General features: G+C 41.6%; 1 protein-coding gene across 6 annotated transcripts in view; it reads right to left on the bottom strand.

Moving 5' to 3' along the window:
* Positions 1 to 21,191, bottom strand: part of APBB1IP (amyloid beta precursor protein binding family B member 1 interacting protein) — a 150,062-nt gene that overhangs the window by 60,712 nt on the left and 68,159 nt on the right. For all 6 annotated transcript variants that reach the window (XM_064284925.1, XM_064284926.1, XM_023548856.2 and 3 more), the window contains 4 exons: positions 18,154 to 18,449; positions 13,263 to 13,340; positions 9,444 to 9,603; positions 8,199 to 8,320 (listed from right to left, as the gene is read on the bottom strand). In XM_064284925.1, coding sequence (XP_064140995.1) covers positions 8,199 to 8,320; positions 9,444 to 9,603; positions 13,263 to 13,340; positions 18,154 to 18,449 — 656 coding nt within the window. The remainder of the gene's footprint in view (positions 1 to 8,198; positions 8,321 to 9,443; positions 9,604 to 13,262; positions 13,341 to 18,153; positions 18,450 to 21,191) is intronic.

The following is a 21,191-nucleotide window of genomic DNA, read 5'->3' as shown; positions in this document are numbered from 1 at the left end:
TGGCTCACTTACTTTGGACACATCACCAGGAAAAACCAACCCCTAGGTAAGGACATCATGTTTGGTAAAGTAGAGGGTCACCAAAAAGGAGGTAAACCCTCTATGAAATGGACTGACGTAACAGCCGCAACAATAGGCTCAAGCATACTAACAATCATGAAGACGGCAAAAGACCAGGCAATGTTTCGTTCTGTTATACATACGGTCACCACGAATCTGAGCTGATTCGACAGCAACTAACACCACCATCAAATGTGCCTCCTTCTTGTTTCTTAGATTTTGTACATGTTCTCTGCCTAGAACGCTTGCTTCTACTTTCCTCTTCACCTGGCTAATTCCCACTTCTTTTTCAGGTTAGACATAATTTTCTCTTGAGTAACCTTCCCTAACCTCCCTCCTATGTGCTCCCACAGCACTTGGCACTTTATTCCATCACAGCACTTAACCACAGTGAATTCTATTTCCCACTTCCCTTCTGCCTCCTGTTTTCTTTTGTTTCCTCTTCTTGAGTTTCAGCCTATTTCTATTTCATGTGCCCAAATTTATTGTCCTCTACCAGTGATATTCTTTTAAAATTGATGATATGGAAACCCTGGTGGTGTAGTGGTTAAGTGCCATGGCTGTTAACCAAATGTTGGCGGTTCAAATTCAGCAGGTGCTCCTCGGAAACTCCATGGGGCAGTTCTGCTCTGTCCTATAGGGTTGCTGTGAGTCAGAATCGACTCAACGGCAATTTTTTTTTTTTAACTGATGATACCAACTTCCTAAAACTTTCTTTTTAATTCTGTTCATTAATTTCATAGATATGTTGTCCTAAGTCTTTTAGATACTGTTTCCCTTCGGGTCCTGTAGTATTTCTCATAAATACTATATTGGCTTTTCCTCTTTACTCATCTTCTATGAAGATAAGATTGTTCTATAGTCAGTATTTGTCAACAGACAAAGTAAATAGTTAATTCCACTCTCCATGCATCTATGTAGTAGATTCCTCCCTGTTATGGATTGAATTGTGTCCCTCAAAAATGTGTTTCAACTTGACTAGGCCATGATTCCCAGTATTGTGTGATCGTCCACCATTTTGTCATCCGATGTGATTTTCCTACGTGTTGTAAATCCTACTTCTATGATGTTAATGAGGCAGGACTAGAGGCAGTTATGTTAACGAGACAGGACTCAATCTACAAGATTAGTCTTAAGCCAATCTATTTTGAGGTATAAAAGAGAGAAGTGGTGGCAGAGAGATGTGCGGACCTCATACCACTAAGAAACAAGACCCAGGATAATAGCGCATCCTTTGGACCCAGGGTCCCTGTGCTTAGAAGCTCCTTGACTAGGGGAAGATTGATGACAAGGACCTTCCGCCAGAGCCAACAGAGGGAGAAAGCTTCCCCTGGAGCTGGCACCCTGAATGTGGACTTCTAGCCTCCTAAACTGTGAGAGAATAAATTCCTGTTTGTTAAAGCCATCTTCTTGTAGTATTTCTGTTACAGCAGCACTAGATAACTAAGACACACACCCCCCACCCTCAATCAGGATTAGGGCTGAGGGGTTGAACTGATTGCCCAACTCCTAGCTTTACTACTCTACTGAGCTGACATCTTCCTCAAACCCAAGTGCCTGACCTTGGTTATGAGAAAAAAAAATATAGTAATTGAAAAACTAAAATCCTCAGCATATAGCATTACTAGAGCTCTTCTGTTCTATCAATAGCATTTTGTGCATGGGGGCTTAACCTCAAGAATGCACTATGCCATAATCTCTGTCCTACACTTCTCCCATTTTAAGCCTGGAACTTACGCTTTAATTATTTTTGCACGTCTTTATCTCTAGCTGGGTTATAAATTTCTTGAGGGCAAAAATTATCTTAATATTTGCATACTCCATAGATAGCACAAGGCTACTACTCATGTAATAGATACTCCATGGTTTAGTGGTAGGATTCTCACCCTCCATGTGGGAGACTCAAGTTCAATTCCGGCCAGTGCAACTCATACACAGCCAGCACCAGTCTGTCAGTGGAAGCTTGTGTGTTCTAAGATGCTGAACAGGTTTCAGCGGAGGTTCCCAACTAAGATGGACTAGAAGGAAGCTCATGGTGATCTACTTCTGAAAATCAGCCAATGAAAACCCTATGGATCACAATGGTCCGATCCACAATCAATCACAGGGATGGTGCAGGACTGGGTAGCATTTTGTTCCATGCATGGGGTCACCACAAGGCGGGGACCAACTCAATGACAGCTAACAACAACAAGAAACACAAGTTAACGTTTGTTGGAGCGCATTCCATTACAGACTCCTCATACATGTCAACACTGGAAAGACATTCAGTATTTTTGAAACCTTTTATGGAGATTCTACTGAATACGTTCTTCAGAATCTCAGCCTTTGCCCTTTATGATTTTTGGTTTAATCCAGTTTTTCATGCACAGCCAGTTTCTAACCAACTCTTCAAATACTTCCTAGGCTGCACCATGATTTGGGCCAGATCTAGCCTGCAGGCTCACAGATGTAATAAGCACGAGTAGTGAGTAGAAGCAGGATCTCAGTTCTGCTCTACCTTATTCTGGAAATCATCACTTCATGTAAGTGATGTCATTACATTTTAAAAAGAATAACAGCTCAAATGAAATATAAGATGTATCTGGATTTTTGAACTAATTGCCTGAGGCATTGCTTGAGGAAAAAAAACTAAGGCAACTAAACAAAACAATTTCTGGGTTAGGTTTGTGTAAGAAACTCCTTCAGGAAATAGTCTCTAGGACTTTTATTCTCTTGCTGTAAACCTAGCATAAAACAATAAAAAAAAAAAATAGGCTTTATTTATTTATTTTTAAACCATCGAAGTGTCTCAGTATCTTAGTTATCTTGCACTGCTGTAACAGAAATACCTCAATGGATGGCTGTAACAACCAGCAATTTATTCTCTCACAGTTTAGGAGGCTTGAAGTCCGAATTCAGGGTGCCAGCACCAGGGGAAACTTTCTTTCTCTGTTGGCTCTGGGGGACGGTCCCTGTCATCAGTCTTCCCCACCCGAGGAATTCCTCAGCACAGGGACCTTGGGACCAAAAGACGTGCATTTCTCCTGCCTCTTATTTCCTGGTGGTACGAGGTCCGCACATCTCTCTGCTTACTTCTCTCTTTTATATCTCAAAACAGATTGGCTTAAGACACAACCTAATCTTGCAGATTCAGTTCTACCTCATTAACATAACTGCCTCTAGTTCTGCCTCATTAACATCATAGGATTTACAGCATGTAGGAAAATCACATCAGATGACAAAATGGCGGACAATCATACAATATTGGGAATCATGGCCTAGTCAAGTTGACACACATTTTGGGGGGACATAATTCAATCCATAATTGAATTCAATCAACATAAGGCTTTTGCAAAGATTTTTCAGGTATTCCAAAATTACTTAAGTCTCTCTTTTAGGAGCCATGATGTTGCAAATGGTGGTAGCTCAGCTGGTAACTGAAAGGTTGGCCGTTTGATTCTACCCGCGGGACTGGAAAAAAAGGCCTGTCAATCTACTTCCAAAATCAGCCACTGAAGCAGCTAGGAAGCACTGTTCTACTCTGACTCATATGGGGTCACCATGAGTCAGAGCTGACTCGATGGGGAATGATTTGATTTTTTGGTTGGATATCAGTACGAGGATGGCCACAGTCACTTCTCTCATCCTAAGGGCAGCAGGCTGACGCTGCTACCCATGCAGAAGCACTGATCAGAAAGATAGACAATTCAACCCAAAACTGAGAAAACCGAAATACTTAAAATCAGCCACTTCTAGGACCATCCACTGAAGTTTTGGCTCTTAAATCTGATCGGAGATTAGGAGAATCTGCTTCCTTGGTGTATTACTGGCCAAAAGAATTCATTAGGGGGGACTTCTGTTTCCCTCTATAATGGAGTAGCCTAGCCTGCAGCATCAACAAATAGCTGGAAAAGCCACATTTAAAAAGAAAACTGTTTGATGGTGTTAGAGAGCTGCCAAGGCAACCAGAACACCAGGACCCAAGAATCAAGAGAGAAAAGAACCACAAGAAGGTATCCAGACAATCTGAATTGTGTTTCCCTTCAAGGCATTTGTCAGCTCTTAGCCTGAGGTGAAAGATTGAGAATCAGGGCAAAGGAGTTGAAAAGTGGATATTGTAATGGCCAATAGACATTTGACAATGTGCTGGAGCCACTGACATCAGGTAAATTAAACTTAAAACCACAATTCAACCATACTCACAAGTACTACACAGCCACAGAATGGCCAAAAAATAACCCCCAAAAACAATGCTGAGTGCTGGTGAGAATCTGAAACAGGAATTCTCATACGACATTAATATAGGAGGGTAAATCAAATCACGGAATCATTCTGGAAAACTACTTAGCAATAAAAGTATCTACAAAAGCTAAATGTATAATAGCCTAAGAAATGTCTACAGATGGTCAACAAAGACATGTACAAGGATGTTCCCAACAACAGTACCTGCTAAAACCCCAAGCTAGAAACAAGTCAAATGTCCATCAACAATAGAACGGATAACTACATTCTGATATAGTGATACAAGGGAATAACAAGCGGCAATGAAAAAGAAGAAACTACTGACATATGCAACAAACTGAATGAATGATGAGTGAAAAAAATGCTAAACATAAAGACTACAGTGATATGATCCCATTTCATATGAAGTTCAAAATTGGTAAGATTCATCTAAGGCAACAGAGGTCAGGAGAGTGGTTGCCTTTGTAATGGGGAGTAATGGCCAGCAAGGGGCACGAGAGAGGCTTCCGGCGCACTGATAATGTACTCTATCTTGGTATGGGTGGTAGCTACATGGGAACATTCACTTTGTAAAACTTCACAGAACTGCAGACTTAGCATTTATGCACTAATTCATTAGACACTGTAGCAAACTGCAGATGTCCACTGATAACCATTCTCCCCTTCCTCCTCTTAGTTACACAATAGTATAGCTGTGTTGCAAAACTCTGGGAATTTTTTTTTTTTTTTTGTACTTTAGATGAAAGTTTACAGAATAAACTAGTTTCTCATCAAACAGTTAGTACACACACTGTTCCATGATATTGGTTAACAACCCCACGACATGTCAACACTCTCCTTTCTTAACCCTGGGTTCCCTATTACCAGCTTTCCTGTTCCCTCCTGCCTTCTAGTCCTTGCCCCTGGGCTGGTGTGCTCCTTTAGTCTTGTTTGTTCCATGGGCTGAAGGGTGAACCTCAGGAATGACCTCATTACTGAGCTGAAAGGGTGCCGGGGGCCATACTCTCAGGGTTTCTCCAGTCTTTGTCAGGCCAGCAAGTCTGGTCTTTCTTTTCGAGTTAGAATTTTGTTCCGCATTTTTCTCCAGCTCTGTCTGGGACCCTCTATTGCAATCCCTGTCAGAGCAGTCAGTGGTGGTAGTCAGGCACCATCTCATTGTACTGGACTCAGTCTGGTGGAGGCGGTGATAGATGTGGTCCGTTAGTTCTTCGGACTGATCTTTTCCCTTGTGTCTTTAGTTTTCCTCATTCTTCCTTGCTCCCAAAGGGGTGAGACCACTGAAGTATCCTAGACAGCCACTCAGAGGCTTTTAAGACCCCAGACGCTACTCACCAAAGTAGAATATAGAACACATTCTTTATAATCTATGTTATGCCAATTGAACTAGATGTTCCCCAAGATCATGGTCCCCACAGCCCTCAGCCCAGCAATTCATTCCCTCAGGGAGTGTGGATGTGTCTATGGAACTACCATGACCTTGCCTTGTACAAGTTGTGCTGGCTTCCCCAGTATTATGCACCGTCTTACCCTTCATTCAAAGTTCCACTTATCTATCGTCTATTAACTATTTTTCCATCCCCACCCCTCCCCTCCCTCGTAGCCACCAAAGATTGTTTCTTTATATATGTAAACCTTTTCATGAGTATGTATAGTAGTGGTCTTATGCAATATTTGTCCTTTTGTGGTTGACTTATTGCACTCAGCATAATGTTCTCCAGATTCATCCACGTTACGACATGCTTCACAGATTCATCGTTGTTCTTTATCATTGGGTAATACTCCATTGTGTGTATGGACCACAGTTTGTTTATCCATTCATCTGCTGAAGGGCATCTAGGTTGTTTCCATCTTTTTGCTATTGTGAACGCTGCAATGAATATGGGTATGCATATGTCTGTCTGTGTGATGACTTTTATTTCTCTAGGATATATTCCTAGGAGTGGCAATGCTGGATCATATGGTATTTCTATTTCTAGCTTTCTAAAGAAGCAGCCTATCATTTTTCCAAAATGATTGTATCTTTGCGCATTCCCACCAGCAGTGCATAAGAGTTCCGATCTCCTCACAGCCTCTCCAACATTTGTTATTTCCTGTTTTATTGATTCGTGCCAGTAATGCTGGGGTGAGATGGTATCTCATCGTGGGATTGATTTGCATTTCTCTTGGCTAGAGATCACGAGCATTTCCTCCTGTATGTTGGCCACTTGAATGTCTTCTTTGGTGAAGTGTCTGTCATTTCTTTTGCCCATTCATAATTGGATTACTTCTCTTTTTGTTGTAGGGGTGTTGGATTTTCTTGTAGATTTTAGAGATTAGACCTTTGTCTGATTTGAAATAGCCAAAATTTTTTTCCTGGAAACTATTTTTATAGATTCCATATGAAAGGTGTTTCCTGGTATTGTGCAAAGTAGTGACCTTACTATAAACCCCAGCTTTCACTGTGCATATGGTGGTTCAGGTACAGACTGCATTTCTCAGCTTCTCTTGTAGCTCAGTGTGACCATAATCTAAGTTCTGGCCAGTGTGGTGTGAATGAAAGTGCCATTTCCAGGTCTTTCCAGTAAGAAGGCTGGATGTGCACCCTCCTGCTGTGTCTTTCCTTTTCGTGGACTGCAAGATGGCCAGCTGGAGAGCTTGCCTTGGGACCAGAGATGGAAGCAGTGTGTTGAGGATGCCACAGACATCCTACCCCTTTATGTCTGGACTGGCACATGAGAGAGAAATAAGCTTTGCCTTGTTTTAGCCACTGACTTAGGGGGTCTCTTTGTTACAGCAGAGTCCCTGGGTGTTACAAATGGTTTAGGACTCAGCTAACCTAAAGGTTGGTGCTTGAATCTAGCCAGAGAAAGCCCTCAGAAGAAAGCCCTGGCGATCTACTTCCAAAGGATCACAGCCCTTGAAACCCTACGGAGCACAGTTCTACTCTGACACACGCAGGGCCTCCATGAGTTGAAACTGCCTGGATGTCAACTGGTTTGGTTTTTTGGTTTTGTTATAGCAGCTTAGATGGTACTCTAAGTGATACAGACCGTAAAGGATGGTACCGAAGGCAGTTTTGGGTTGAAAATTCTGTGCTTTTGTTATTTGATTTTATGACAAACAATAGTGTTTAACTGGTCATTGTGAATATGGCACCATACAACCTAGAGAAAATTCTAGAAAAAAGCACAGTAGAGGAAAGAATATTTTACTACAAGGAAGCTGCTCCAGAGTCTCCTAATTCTGCCTCCAGTGATATAGGACTTGGTTTCTTACTTGTAAAAGGGAAAGGTAGTCTGGGTGATCCTGAGAGTCTCTTCTACCTCTAACATTCCATGTTTTTCTTAGAAAGACTTAAGGGCCCTCATGCAATTACAGCTGGCTTGAAGCCACGATGTGAAAAGACCTATGTTCTCAGGCGCATCCTTGTACACATGACTTGAAGAAAACCATTTTCCAATATGAAGAACAAGGTTTTTTACATGTAGATTGTTTGCAGATCTAAATCACAACACACTGTATGTTTGCAAGGGGCTCCCTTTGGTGATTCCAGGATTAATCAGCACTAGGTATGGACAACAACAAAAAGAGCATCTCTAAAATAATGAAGCATCACCAGCCAACAGTGCAGCAAGGCACATTGGGCTAACGGGGCCAGACATAAACAAGGGCAGAAGAGGAGGATCAGACAATAGGAAGGTATGTTCTGGATAGTGACTAAAAAGAAACAAAATGGATTCTTTTCTTTCTGGGTCCTTCAAAGGGCTCTTAGTTTCCACATGGCCTATTTTTTTTTATGAGCTGAATTTGTTTTTATTTGAAAGGAATGCATTTATGATATTTTGTGAGACAATGAACGATGTGGTTAGCACACAGGCGACGTTAAAAAAATCCTTTATACTTTATATGGTTTAACAATATACAAGGTAACTCACCTGCGGGTTTTTAAATACAGCATATTTCTCCTCTTTCTGCAAAAACAGCAATTTATTCTCTGTGTCTCTTGTCCAATCTGATAAGACTTCAACAACATTTTCGTGGTCTTCAAAAAGCCTCTCTGATGAAACAAGAAAAGGCATTCTTTCAGACCCAACACATCAGCATGTCCAACCAAGAAACACACTCTCATTGAGTTAAACACAATGCTTCATACTTCTCATAGGCTTTTAAAAATTCTTTATTCTCACATGACGTCGCACCAAAACATCCCTATTATGTTTACTCTTTGGTGTCAAGGCTTTTATTTATTTTCATAAAAAGCATGGTGGAAGAACCTACAGTATAACGACAACGGCCAGGTATCACACTTTTTTCATATGAGCATTTTTGACTTAAATGAGGCCCAGGCAGAGGCAAGCACCCTTACCTGTAAGAAGAACAATTAAGGCACAGATTGGTAGGACAACTTGAAATGGAATTGTGCACTATATGATGAATGCCGTGAAAACACTCCTAAAACTTGAAAAACAGCTTAGGAATACCTGAACCAAAGTTAAATTTAGTTAACAAAGTTAAATTTAGTGACATCAATTACGTCAATCGTTTTGTGCAGTCATTGCCAATATCCGCTGCCGAATTTCCATCACCATAAACAGAAACTCAATGCTTCCTAAACAATGACCCCTTTTTCACCCATTCCTCCTGTCCCTGGTAACAACTAATTAAGTTTTTTGTTTTAACTACACCAATTTCTCCCAACTGTTCTTTGCTCTCTGGGGCTGAACCTCCTCGACTAGTCAAAGTGTCAGAGAAGAAGTGAGAGCGGATGAGGGAAGGAGGAATGAGCACTGATGTGAGCCTGTGGCAGAGTCATGCTATAGTTGAAAGCAGCTAACTCTAAAGAGACATTAGCTGACAGATATCCAGGCCTTACCACATCTGCTCAGCTTACTAAGCATGCAGTAAGAAGTATCATCCCATCACTTTCTTTCCCTTAGGGAACCACTAGAGAAGTGGCAATAATAACGTTCACATCCCCCAAGGTCTGGCCACCTGCTACTATCTGAGGCTCTTCACCACAAACAAGTGAAGAGGCACACGCCTCATCTGGCATAAGGGAAGTGATATACGGGACGTCTTGATAGCCTTGAACAAACTCTTCTTAATAAGAAACCAAAGCCCATAACAAAGTAAAGCCACAAGGTTTTGGATGACAGCCCATTGCTGGGGCTGGGACTTACCAATTTGTAGTTCGGGGTATATTTCATAAAGACACCAGTCTACATGGTAGTCACAGTGAGTTTTCTCAAAGAGGTTGTCTAAAACATCTCGGGCCAACTGCCTCTCATCCACCATCAACGACTTTGTGCTGTTATCATTCATGTGCACCTTGACCACGAGCTGAGGAGAAAGCCACAAGCAGCCAGTTTACTTTAGCAACTGGAGAAGGCCGCTAAGACCAAGGTTTCAAGGTCGCTCCTGGAATTTAAGTAAGAACTGTGTCCTGTGAACTCAATATAAAGTCACCCAAATGCAGAGCACTGTTTTAGGCGCCAGGAATATAGTGGTGGTGGTGGTGGCGGGTGTGGGGAGGATCTACAAACCCCATACAAACTATCAGCTGCATAAGCAGCAGGGAATTTCTGAGAACATGCTCACCAGCCAGAACCACGTGATACTCTTGCTTTAATTTCTATACGAATTTTAAAAGAGAAATGCGAGATGGGTAAAGACAAATTCTGACTCCTCTCCTGTCTCCCTTGGGTCGGTTCTTCTAATTTACAAGTAAGACTGACATTATTTTAAAAAGTGATTAGATGGGCCGAAAAGGAGAGACACTATAAAATCGGTAACAGTTCTTCCTCTCCAAAGTGTGGATCAGCTAGTGAGCAGAAGTCCCTGGGTGGTGCAGACGGTTAAGTGCTTGACTCCTAGTCCAAAGATTGATGGTTCAAACCTACCCAGAGGCGCCTTGGAAGACAGGCCTGGCAGTTTGCTTCTGAAAGGCTACGGCCTTGACAACCCTATGGAGCAGCTCTACTCTGCACACGTGGGGTTGCCATGAGCTGGAATTGACTTGACAGCGACTATCAGCAGCAAGAAGGTTGTGATCACATGGGTAGATGCTCCTTCCAGCCCAAGCCCATTTAATCTGAACTTGAGAACAGTTTTTCAGTTTGATGTGTGGCTTCTGTAGTTTGTTACGAAGAGTTACTGATAAGGCCACCGAGCTGAAAGGAGTTAAAGCACTCACGTAGTGCCTCTCTTCCCAATGCATGCAAACCTTGACACTCAAAGTGTAGATATCAGCGCAGTAAAAGGGCCTTCCCTTCCAGGACCGTTCAAATCAGACCGTTATCCAGGCTTGCCTGAAGAATGCCTTTCCATGCCCTTGAAAACCTGTAGCCTAGACACCTGTAGTTAGATAGTTGCTTCTTTCCTACTTTTGTCTTTTGGTGTATTTAAAATGAAAGACCAGGAACCACTGTGTCAAAGATCCATGTGTCTGATCTTAGAAATGAGGCATGGAGGGTTGTATGGAAAACCGTAGAAATTCCTCAAAGAGTGGTCTTTACTATGGTTTATCTTCAGTGGAAGGCATACTTGCTGCTTTCTGCTCAGAGTTATTGCAATAAATTAGCTACCTGTCCTAAGAAACATTACCAACGCTGGGGCTTTGAAAACTTAACCTTCTTGATGACAAAATTAATGATGTTTGACCACATTTCTTTCCTGCTTAGAAATTCTTGAGAAAATAAAGGACATGTTGGTGTTTTCTTTTGTTTTTATAGGGAGAAAAAACTAAACCATGTAATTTAACAATGATGGAAGGGTTTTTTTTGGGGGGGGCAGTAATTGCAAACTAGATTTAATCCATATGTTTTAATGAATGTCCACAATTACAGCATTTAGAAAATAAAGTCCAAGAGGACACTGGTAATTTGTAGGGAGAATAAATCGTATTTATTATTCTTCACAGTTTCTCTTGCATTTGCAAGCTGAAGTGTAGCTCTATGCCAACATATAACTGTGATTTAGCAAGCTCAGTACTTTTCACATATATAATGATTCACGAATTAAAAAAAGTTCAACTTTCTAATTCATGCAATGTTTGATGAAGGTGATCAAAGGAGCTAACAGAGTGAACCTACCCAGAATCTGGGGAAGAGTTCTCGAGGCAAGGGCATGCCTGGAATGCTGGAAAAGCAGCAATGAGACCAGGTGGCTAGAATGGGGGGATCAGAAAATGGTGGGAAATGAGGCCAGAGAGGTAACGGAGTAGCCAGATCCTCTAGGGGCTTTGGCCCTTGTCAGAATTTTTGCTTTAACTGTAAGACGGGGACCCAGGGGAGGCATGTGAGCAGAGAAGAAATGAGAAGGGAGCAGGAGAACTGGAGCACAAGCGGAGAGGCTGGTCTTAGACAGAAACATGGACAGTTCACTTACAGTAAGAGGAAACAATGTGGAATATACGTGTATGGGTGCAGCTAGGTAGGACGGTAAATGTATCAGTGGGAGCGTGTAGAATTTTTCTCACTGAAATAGGAAGAAAAATCATTAGCTGAGAGAATGTGGATGAGGAAAGTAGTATTGGAAGTGTTAAGCGAGAAGACAAGGTATAAGCCATTTTCTAGGTGAGTGGGAGAGTGACTGGACTAGGGAAGCAGAGTGTGATTCCCAGGCAGCACTAGGGGCTCACTTGACGAGAGTTGTACTTTTTGCTCCAACTTGTTTCGTGCTGCAGGCAAGCAGCAGGCAGAGAGCTAGATTTAACCGGGTTTTTTTTTCTATGAGTTGGAATCGACTCAACGGCAACTTTTTTTTTTTTAAACAAAGTAAGGGCAACAACGGGAGAGACGGGCAAGGGAACTGAGGATGTATTGTTGAAATGACTGACCACTGAATTTAACTGTATGTACAGAAGAGGGAAGAATAATGGTAAAGAAGTTCATTCATGTTTTTTCATGTTTGGACTGAATGGAGCCAGACTGATCTGGAAAGCCTCTCACAGCACTGCCGAACCCTGGAAGTCCGGACCCACAAATACTCAAAGAATATTTATTAAATATCAGTCAGCATGCACTGAACACCTTCATTCAAGGAACTGTGGGAACAGAAAATGCAATGCCCTATAGGAAATGGACAATTCACCCAACTATAAGTGTTATGGGTTGAACTGTGACCCCCAAAAATGTGTGCCAACTTAGCTAGGCCATGATTCCCAGTATTGTGTGATTGTCCACCATTTTGTCATCTGATATGATTTTCCAATGTGTTGTAACTCTTACCTCTATGATGTTAATGAGGCAGTTATATTAATAAGACAGGACTCAATCTACAAGATTAGGTTGTGTCTTAAGTCAATCTCTTTTGAGATATCAAAAAGAGAAGTGAGCAGTGAGGGGGATCTCATACCACCTAGAAAGAAGCACCGGGAGCGTAGTGTGTCCTTTGGACTCAGGGTCCCCATGCTGAGAAGCTCCTCAACTGGGGAAGATTGATGACAAGGACCTTCCCGCAGAGCTGACAGGGAAAGAAAGCCTTCCCTTGGAGCTGGCACCCTGAATTCAGACTTCTACCCTCCTAGACTGTGAAAAAATAAATTTCTCTTTGTTAAAGCCATCCACTTGTGGTACTTCTGTTATAGCAGCAGTAGGTGACCAAGACAGTAAGTAAAAAGTACTGAACGAATTTCAGAGATGATATATGCTTTGGGAGTTGAAACAAGGCGAAAGGAAAGGGAGCCCTGGGTGTAAACACTAATTTCCTGCCTGCTTAGCAGCCAAGCCAAGCTCCTAAAACAATCATGTGCCAACCAACAAAAAAGCACATATAAGCCAATGAAATTTCCACACTTATACTAACGTATGTTCCCTAGCTATCCATCGTCAATGAACTAACTGGTATTATAGAGAAAGAATATGTAATTTATCTTTCTCTTTAAAACTTGTTTTAATTACAATTATTTGGAAAGCATCACTCAAAATTTTCATTTTTTTATCATTATAATAAAATGTCATTAATTTAACTTCTCCATGCGAAAGTATTTCATGGTTTACCTTCTTAACCTTAGCCTCCTTCAGTTTTTCCAGCGCCAACTTAATTTTATCGGCCTTGGCTTGGGTTTCTTCTTCTTCCTGTAAAAAGGCAAAACACTCAACAGAGTCCATTAAATAACACCAGAGAGTAATCACCCATGCCTTTGGTGGTGCCTTAGTTACTTTCCTTTAACAAAAGGCTGAATTCAGAGGCACCAAATTTCACACCATCGATTTTTAGAATGGAAACGGATTATAATAGAAGTCTTCAGCCCAAAGATATAGAAGGCAGTCAGCCTTTACATCTTAGGAATAGTGACTGAGAAGATGAACTGATGGCTTTATCTGTGCTTCACATTTTAGAACACAAAAAATCTCTGCTTCGTTCACAAACCGGGGTCTAACTGAAGCAATCTATGGATGGATCTCAAGTGATTTGAGAACTCCCCTGAAGTTATATGCACATTTTTGGGTCATTATGCATTTTCTGAAGGAGCCCTGGTGGTGCAATGTTTAAGCGCTCAGCTGCTAACCAAAAAGTTGATGGTTCAAACTCATTAGTGGCTCTGCTGGAGAAAAGACCTGGAGATCTGTCCACTCCCATGAAGATACAGCCTAGGAAAACCTGTGAGGCAGTTCTGCTCTGTCACATGGGGTCACGGTCAGTTGGAATCAACTCGATGGCGCACAACAACGTACTTTCTGGGATTTCTAGTTTTTATTAGATTCTTAAAGGGGCACTTAATTCCCCCAAAGTTGACTTAGACTCAAACTGATAATTCATGGAAAAAGCTCCGACAAACTCACATAAGCATGCAGGAAAGAATGAAATATTTTATGAGTCCAAAGTCCTTTAATTTCTACAGATTAACATACCCAGAATAGGATTATTATGGCTCTCCCTATATCTATTTATAATGACCAGGAAAGGAACTGCTCGGTTAAGTTCTAATTACTTAAAAGTAGACAGTATTTTCTAAAACCAGTGGTTTTTAAAGTGTTTTGTTTGTTTGTCTGCTTGTTTTCTTTGAGTCACAAACCCCTTCGGGACTATGTTGGAAGCTATGAAGCCCATAAAAATTCACACATGCATTGAACTTTGCATACACTTTCAGGGAATTCAGGGACCCCTGGAAATCCTCATAAACCCAATATTAAGGGACTCTTCTCTATGTGGATCACCGTTTTCAAATAATTAGTCTATAATAAACACACAAGAGAGCAATGCTGAGTATGATTTAATATTTGTTCACTCAAAAGGCATTTTAGGAACTTTCAGGGTACAGAGCTGAATGGTGGCCCCTCAAAAGGCAAGTCCATGTCCTAACCTCCAGGACTGTGAATGTGACCTCACCTGGAAAAAAGGTCTTTGAAAATGTAATTAAGTTAAGGGTTTTGAGATAAGGAAATCATTCTGGGTTATCTGGATGGGTCCTCAACCCAATGACAGGTGTTCTTATAAGAGACACCCAGAGGAGAAGACAGAAGAACAGAGGGCAGTGTGAATACAGAAGCAGAAATTGAAGGGATGCTGCCACACGCCAAGGAATGCTAGGAGCCACCAGACGCTCAAAGATGTAAAGAATGGTTTCTCCCTTAAAGCCTACAGAGGGAGTGCAGCCCTTAATTTTGTACTCCTAGCCTCCAGAACTGTGAGAGAACAGATTTAAGTTGTCTTAAGCCACCCAATTTGTGGTAATTTGTTATAGCAGCCACAGGAAACTAATACACATGGTCAATACGGTCATATTTATGAAGACTGATAAGCATCCCATGGTAAAACAAAGGTGACAGCCACAGGAAATTGAGCTAGTTCTTAACTCCAAAATATTTTTAAGTGGCTTACTCTAAGAGGAATCCTTAAAAGTGGTCTTTTCGCTTTTATGAGAGACATATTATGAGTTAGCGTCCAAAATAATGATTATACATACTCCTAGTTTTCGTACTCCGTTATTCAGAAATTTACTAATATCAAGCACTCATCACCTGCCTGCCCCATAACCCTCCCCCTCACTAAAACATCACAGGTGATACATAGCTATGTCTTTTCCTGTTGAACACGGCTGCCAAAATCAAGAACATTCAATTTACAGGCATGTAGGAAACAGAGCTCCTCTGAAAGAGTTAACAGTGCACAGGGAGCCAACAATGTAAATCAACAAATGCCATTTAAGGACAGATCCTATTCATTCCTAGATTTAACACTTATTTATTGAGTACCTGAGGAGCCCTGCTGGCAGAGTAGTTAAGAGCTATGGCTGCTAACCAAAAGGCTGGCAGTTCGAATCCACCAGCCGCTCCTTGGAAATCCTGTGGGGCAGTTCTGCTCTGTCCTATAGAGTCGCTCGAGTCTGAATCGACTAGATGGCAACAGGTTTGGTTTGGAAGGAGCCCCGGTGGTATAACAGTTAAGAGCTTGGCTACTAACTGAAAGGTTGATGGTTTCAACCTACCCAGCGGCTCCGTGGAAGAAAAGACCTGGCAATCTGTTCCCATAAAGATTACAGCTTAGAAAACCCTATGGGGCAGTTACACGCTATCCTATAGGGTCGCTATGAGTCGTAATTGACTCGATGGCACCTAGTAGCAGCAGCAGCATTGAGTACCTACTACATGCCAGACGCTGTTCTACATGTGCATACAAAAATAGAAGGAGCGGACAAGGTCTGTTGTTGCTGTTGCTGGGTGTTGTCGAATTATTTCAACTCAAAGTGACCCCATCTGACAGAGTAGAACCTCCTCATAGGGTTTTCTTGGCTGTAATCTTTGCAGAAGCAGATCACCAGGTCTTTTCTCTGGTGGAGCTGCTAGTGGGTTCAAATCAAGGCTTTGAATCAGTTCATTTGGGTTCAAACCCCTGCTGATAATTTGCATTTCCACCCCATAAATATATATATTGAATCAGAATCTAGAGTTTAACAAGATGCCTAGATGTTTCTTATGTAGAATACATTTTGAGAACCACTGCTCTACTAGTGCTTCTCAGAATGGTTCCTAAAGGACTAACCAGCAATATTAGCATCGCCTGGGAACTTGTTAGAAATGCAAATTATCAGCAGAGGTTCAAACCAGAAACAACCAGTTCGAAGCCCTGGTTCGAACATCTAACCTTTCAGTTAGCAGCCAAGCACTTAATAATTGTGCCACCAGGGCTCCTTTATGCAAGGTCTATTGGGGCACAAATTGGGGAGCAGGTACTGTTACTGTTCCCATTTTAGAGAGGTTTTTTTTTTTAAGGCATAGTGGTTAAGTGCTATGGCTGCTAACCAAAGGGTTGGCAGTTCAAATTCACCACGTGCTCCTTGGAAACTCTATGGGGCAGTTCCACTCTGGCCTATAGGGTCGCTATGAGTCGGAATCAACTCGACGGCACTGGGCACTGGGCTAAGGGATCAAGTAACTAGCCTGAAGTCACACAGCTGAGCAGAGTTCCCATTCTTCCTTCATTCTTTCCCTACATCATTCTTTGTAAAGGGTGTTATTCACTAACTTACACAGCAAGATTGCTGTAAATTATGTCCAATGGCATTTGGTGAGAATTGAAATACTGAACTTTCTGAGGGAAGACTTCAAACAATTCACTGGTGTTGTGTCAGCCTTTTGGAGAGGTAGCTTTTGTAGGGGTCATTGTCAGAAGGAATTCAGGTGATGGAGGTGTAGAACCTCCATATACTGGTGACACTTCCCTCTTACAGAAGCCTTGGTTTTCTAAATGTCGACCACATTAAATCAGGGTGTCTGAAGCTTCTGTCATTGCTTTTGTGTTTGTATCTGTTTGTATTACCATAAGTCTTGGGACAGTTATGTGAGGTGTTACTTTCTTACTGACTCTTGGGATAATATATTAAACTACATTCTGTAGGTTGGAACTATTGGAGATGCCAGCATGCTATTTTCACTATAAAAAGGTTAAGATACTTTGTAATTATTTGAGTATTAAACTCCTGAAAACTGAGATAAAATCTGCGGTAACTTTTTTTAAGTAGAATAATCTGAGAAACTTTAAATGGCTCTACCCAGAAGAATTTGGGACAATGATTTCTGCACACTGTTGCCTTCTGATTTAAATCTACTGTATCAGGAGTATAGATCTGACTCTCTTCATCGGCAATATCTGAACAACATTCTCAGATTACCTGCCTAGCAAATCAGCAACGTTTTTCTCACTGTCCAAAGCTTAACTACTTTATTATTAACCAAACTTATCATTTTCTTAAGCTATAAAAGAGACTATAATTAAGCAATAAATATTTGTTTCCAAGGGGCGGCTGGTGAATTTGAACTGCTGACCTTTTTGGTTAGCAGCCGTAGCTTGCTGTAGCTCTTAACCACTGCGCCACCAGGGCTCCAATAAGTACTCAGTATAGAAAGATTCTGGGTACTTAGATATCAGTCCCACAGTTCATACAAAGTTAATAAAACATTTCCCCCAAATGCTGAGTATCATCAGCGAATGCCTGCATACGGATACAGTTTTAAACAATTAATAATTCTTGAATATGGCCCTAAAATATTCTTTATATCTATCTATGTGTCTTCTTAAGAAACGGTGGTGACACAGTAGTTAAAGCGTTCTGCTGCTAACTAAAAGATCGGTGTTTCGAACCCACCAGCTGCTCTACGGGAGAAAAGACCTGGCGATCTGCTCCCATTGAGATTACAGCCTAGGAAACCCTATGGGGCAGTTCTATTCTATCCTATCCTATAGGGTCGCCATGAGTCAGAGTCGACTTCACAGCACACGCTCAAACATGTGTCTTGTTTATGGAAGATTCTGACTTTGCAGTGAACATACCCAGTATCCTTGTTTTTCAGTATCTCAGAGTTTCAGGTGGCCGTGACTTTACAGAAAGCCCAAATTGATGGGTATCGGAGGTCAATGGTCCTGCCACCCCTGGCCCCACTCACTTACCTGAGACAGAGGCATGGGAGGCGGTGGTGGAAGAGGAAGCTCTAAGATGGGATCGGCTGGTGGAGGTGGTAAATCCTCTTCGCAGGAGCTGATACCAGTTGCAGCAACATGTGCCTCATAACCCAGAGAGGCTGTACCACTGAAATTGGATGATGCCTCAAGAGATGCTGAAGGATGTTGATTCTGAGAAGAGGCTTTCTGTGCCTGGATTGTCCTCTGTTCAGCTTCACTAATGTCTGCTACCAGGTCAGCCATGAGGGCATCTAAATCTTTATCCTCCAAGGCATTTAAGGACTCTGGTGGGGAAAATCACATTAAGGATAAAAGCTATTTTGTACCTGTAGAAACTGCAAAAAGATAATTTTTAAGAGTAATATTTGAATGCAGCCCTGGTGGGGCAGTGGTTAAAGTGCTAGGCTGCTAACCAGAAGTTTGGCAGTTCAAATCCACCAGCCAATCCTTGGAAACTCTACAGGGCTGAAATCCTGATTTTGCTAAGACTTAATGAGAAAGATTGAAAATATTTTTATTCAATAGCATACATGCAAATTATGAATTCCTAAAATAATTATTGCTACATTTACTGAGTGCTTAATGTGAGAGGGAAACCCTGGTGGCACAGTGGTTAAGTGCTACAGCTGTTAACCAAAAGGTCAGCAGTTTGAACCCACCAGGTGCTCCCTGGAAACTCTATGGGGCAGTTCTACTCTGTCCTATAGGGTCGCTATGAGTCAGAATTGCCTCAACAGCATTTTTTTTTTTTTTAATGTGAGAGAGCTTGCTAACACCGAATAAAGAAAATCAGAGGAGGAAACGTGACCCCTACACAAGGAAGCTCACAGACCAGCTATAAGATCAAATTCATGCACACTAAAAGCTGCCTAAGCAGGGAATTCTTTTTTTTTTTTTTTTAATTTTTACTGTGTTATTTGTAAGTGAAAGTTTACAAACCAAGTCAGTCTCCCATACAAAAATTTATATTCACCTTGCTATATACTCCTAGTTGCTCTTCCCCTAATGAGACAGCACACTCCTCCTCTCCACCCTGTATTTCCCATGTCCATTCAGCCAGCTTCACCCCCCTCTGCCTTCTCATTTCCCCTCCAGACAGGAGCTGCCCACTTAGTCTCATGTGTCTACTTGAGCCAAGAAGCTCACTCCTCACCAGTATCATTTTCTATCTTATAGTCCAGTCCCATCCCTGTCTGAAGAGTTGGCTTTGGGAATGTTTCCTGTCTTGGGTTAAAAGAAGGTTTGGGGACCATGACCTCCAGGGTCCTTCTAGTCTCAGTCAGAGCATTAAGTCTGGTCTTTTTACAAAATTTGAGGTCTGCGTCCCACTGCTCTCATGTTTCATCAGGGTAAGCAGGGAATTCTTGTATATTCTGGTGTGACATTTTAGAGTTTTAGGAAAGTAGGGGAGGAGAACATTGGAAAGGGATGGACGCAGAATTCTCCTAAGCGTTTGGAGGGCAGGCAGAGTCCAACTGGTAAAAAAAAATCTGGAAGAGAGTGAGTCTCAATCAACTGGGGTTTCATATGCCTTGAGACTTTGTGGTGAGGATGGTGCTTCGGAAGGCATGCAGCCAGAGGCGTAACAAAGGTATGGCAGGTAGGGCAGCACCCTGGGCGTGCTTGAGGAGGGGCGCTAATGAGCAGTTTCAATTGGTCATCGCAGTTTCTATTGCCAGCTGTGAGATATCATTCAGCAATTTAAAACTAATTGCCATGGCCGCTATTTTCTGTGGATAGGCCCCTGGTACACCACACAACGATAGGACCTCTCACATTAGAGAAAGAGCAATTAATGATAAATGGCAGCAATCAAAGCAGTAAGGGGGCTTAAGAATAATAATAATTAAAAAAGAATAGGTAGTTTTATTAAATGATTAAATGGTAATTTTCTGGAGACAGTAACTGGGAGCTGATGTTTAAAGGAAAGAACAGACACAGATTTTCAGTGAGGGGTAGGGAAGCCAGGTCACTTTAGATTCCTTCCATGTGTGAGGTTACTGCGCCAGATGTGTGATCCAGACGGTTGATTAGACTGTGTGGAACAGTGTTGCTGAGTAATGCTGGTACAGAGTTTTGATGAGAAGGTATACGTCAGACGGCTAATGTAATGAACACAGGATTGGCAGGATAAATGATCTATGAGGAAGACAATTCTGGCTGCTATGTGGAGGATGAACTGGAATGAGGAAATGGGAGCAGTGTAAATGAAGCCTACTCAGGAACAAATAAGCAGAAAACTTTGTGAAATAATTTATTGCCAAACATCATCATAATAAACTCCATGTTTTGTTTTTAACATATTAAAACAAAACCGAACCAGCTGGTGTTCAGTCGATTCCGACTCATGGTGACCCCATGTGTGTCAGAGCAGAGCTGCTCCATAGGGTTTTCATGGTTATGACCTTTAGGAAGCAGATCACCAGGCCTATCTTCTGAGATGCCTCTATGTGGGTTCAAACCGTCAACCTTTGGTTAGTAGCCTAGCACTTAATGGTTTGTGCTACTCAGGGACTCCTATGTAATATATGTAATATACTACTTTAATGTTAATAGTTCTAGGCTACAGTACTCTGACTAAAGTTTGGATTTCCTACATGTGTACAAACACTTTATTTTCTTCTAAGCCATTTTTACATATAATTTCTTTATAAAATCAAGTTAAATTAACTATAATATTTTCAAAGAAAATTACGTAGAACAAATGGAACATATTATAATTTCCTAATGTTATCAATTACACTGTCACTCTGCTGCCATATAAACAAATGCCTTTTAATCATTTATAAAAATTTTAGGGACTAAATTCCCATAATGACCCCAGACACCCTTTTAACTCTGTACTGAAGTTGCTCCTGAGGTTCACCCTTCAGCCAAAGATTAGACAGGTCTATAGGGTCAACAAAAACATATGTGAGGGACTCGCTTTGTAGTTCAATCATGTATATGAGACTAATGGGCACACCAGCCCCAAAGCAAAGGTGAGAAAGCAGGAAGGGACAGGAAAACTGGACAAACGGAAACAG

The sequence above is a fragment of the Loxodonta africana genome, chromosome 4 (genome assembly GCF_030014295.1).
Source record: "Loxodonta africana isolate mLoxAfr1 chromosome 4, mLoxAfr1.hap2, whole genome shotgun sequence".
NCBI classification, from domain to species: domain Eukaryota; kingdom Metazoa; phylum Chordata; class Mammalia; order Proboscidea; family Elephantidae; genus Loxodonta; species Loxodonta africana.
The sequence above is the reverse complement of the archived record's forward strand: the minus strand, read 5'-3'. Positions and strand labels throughout refer to the sequence as shown.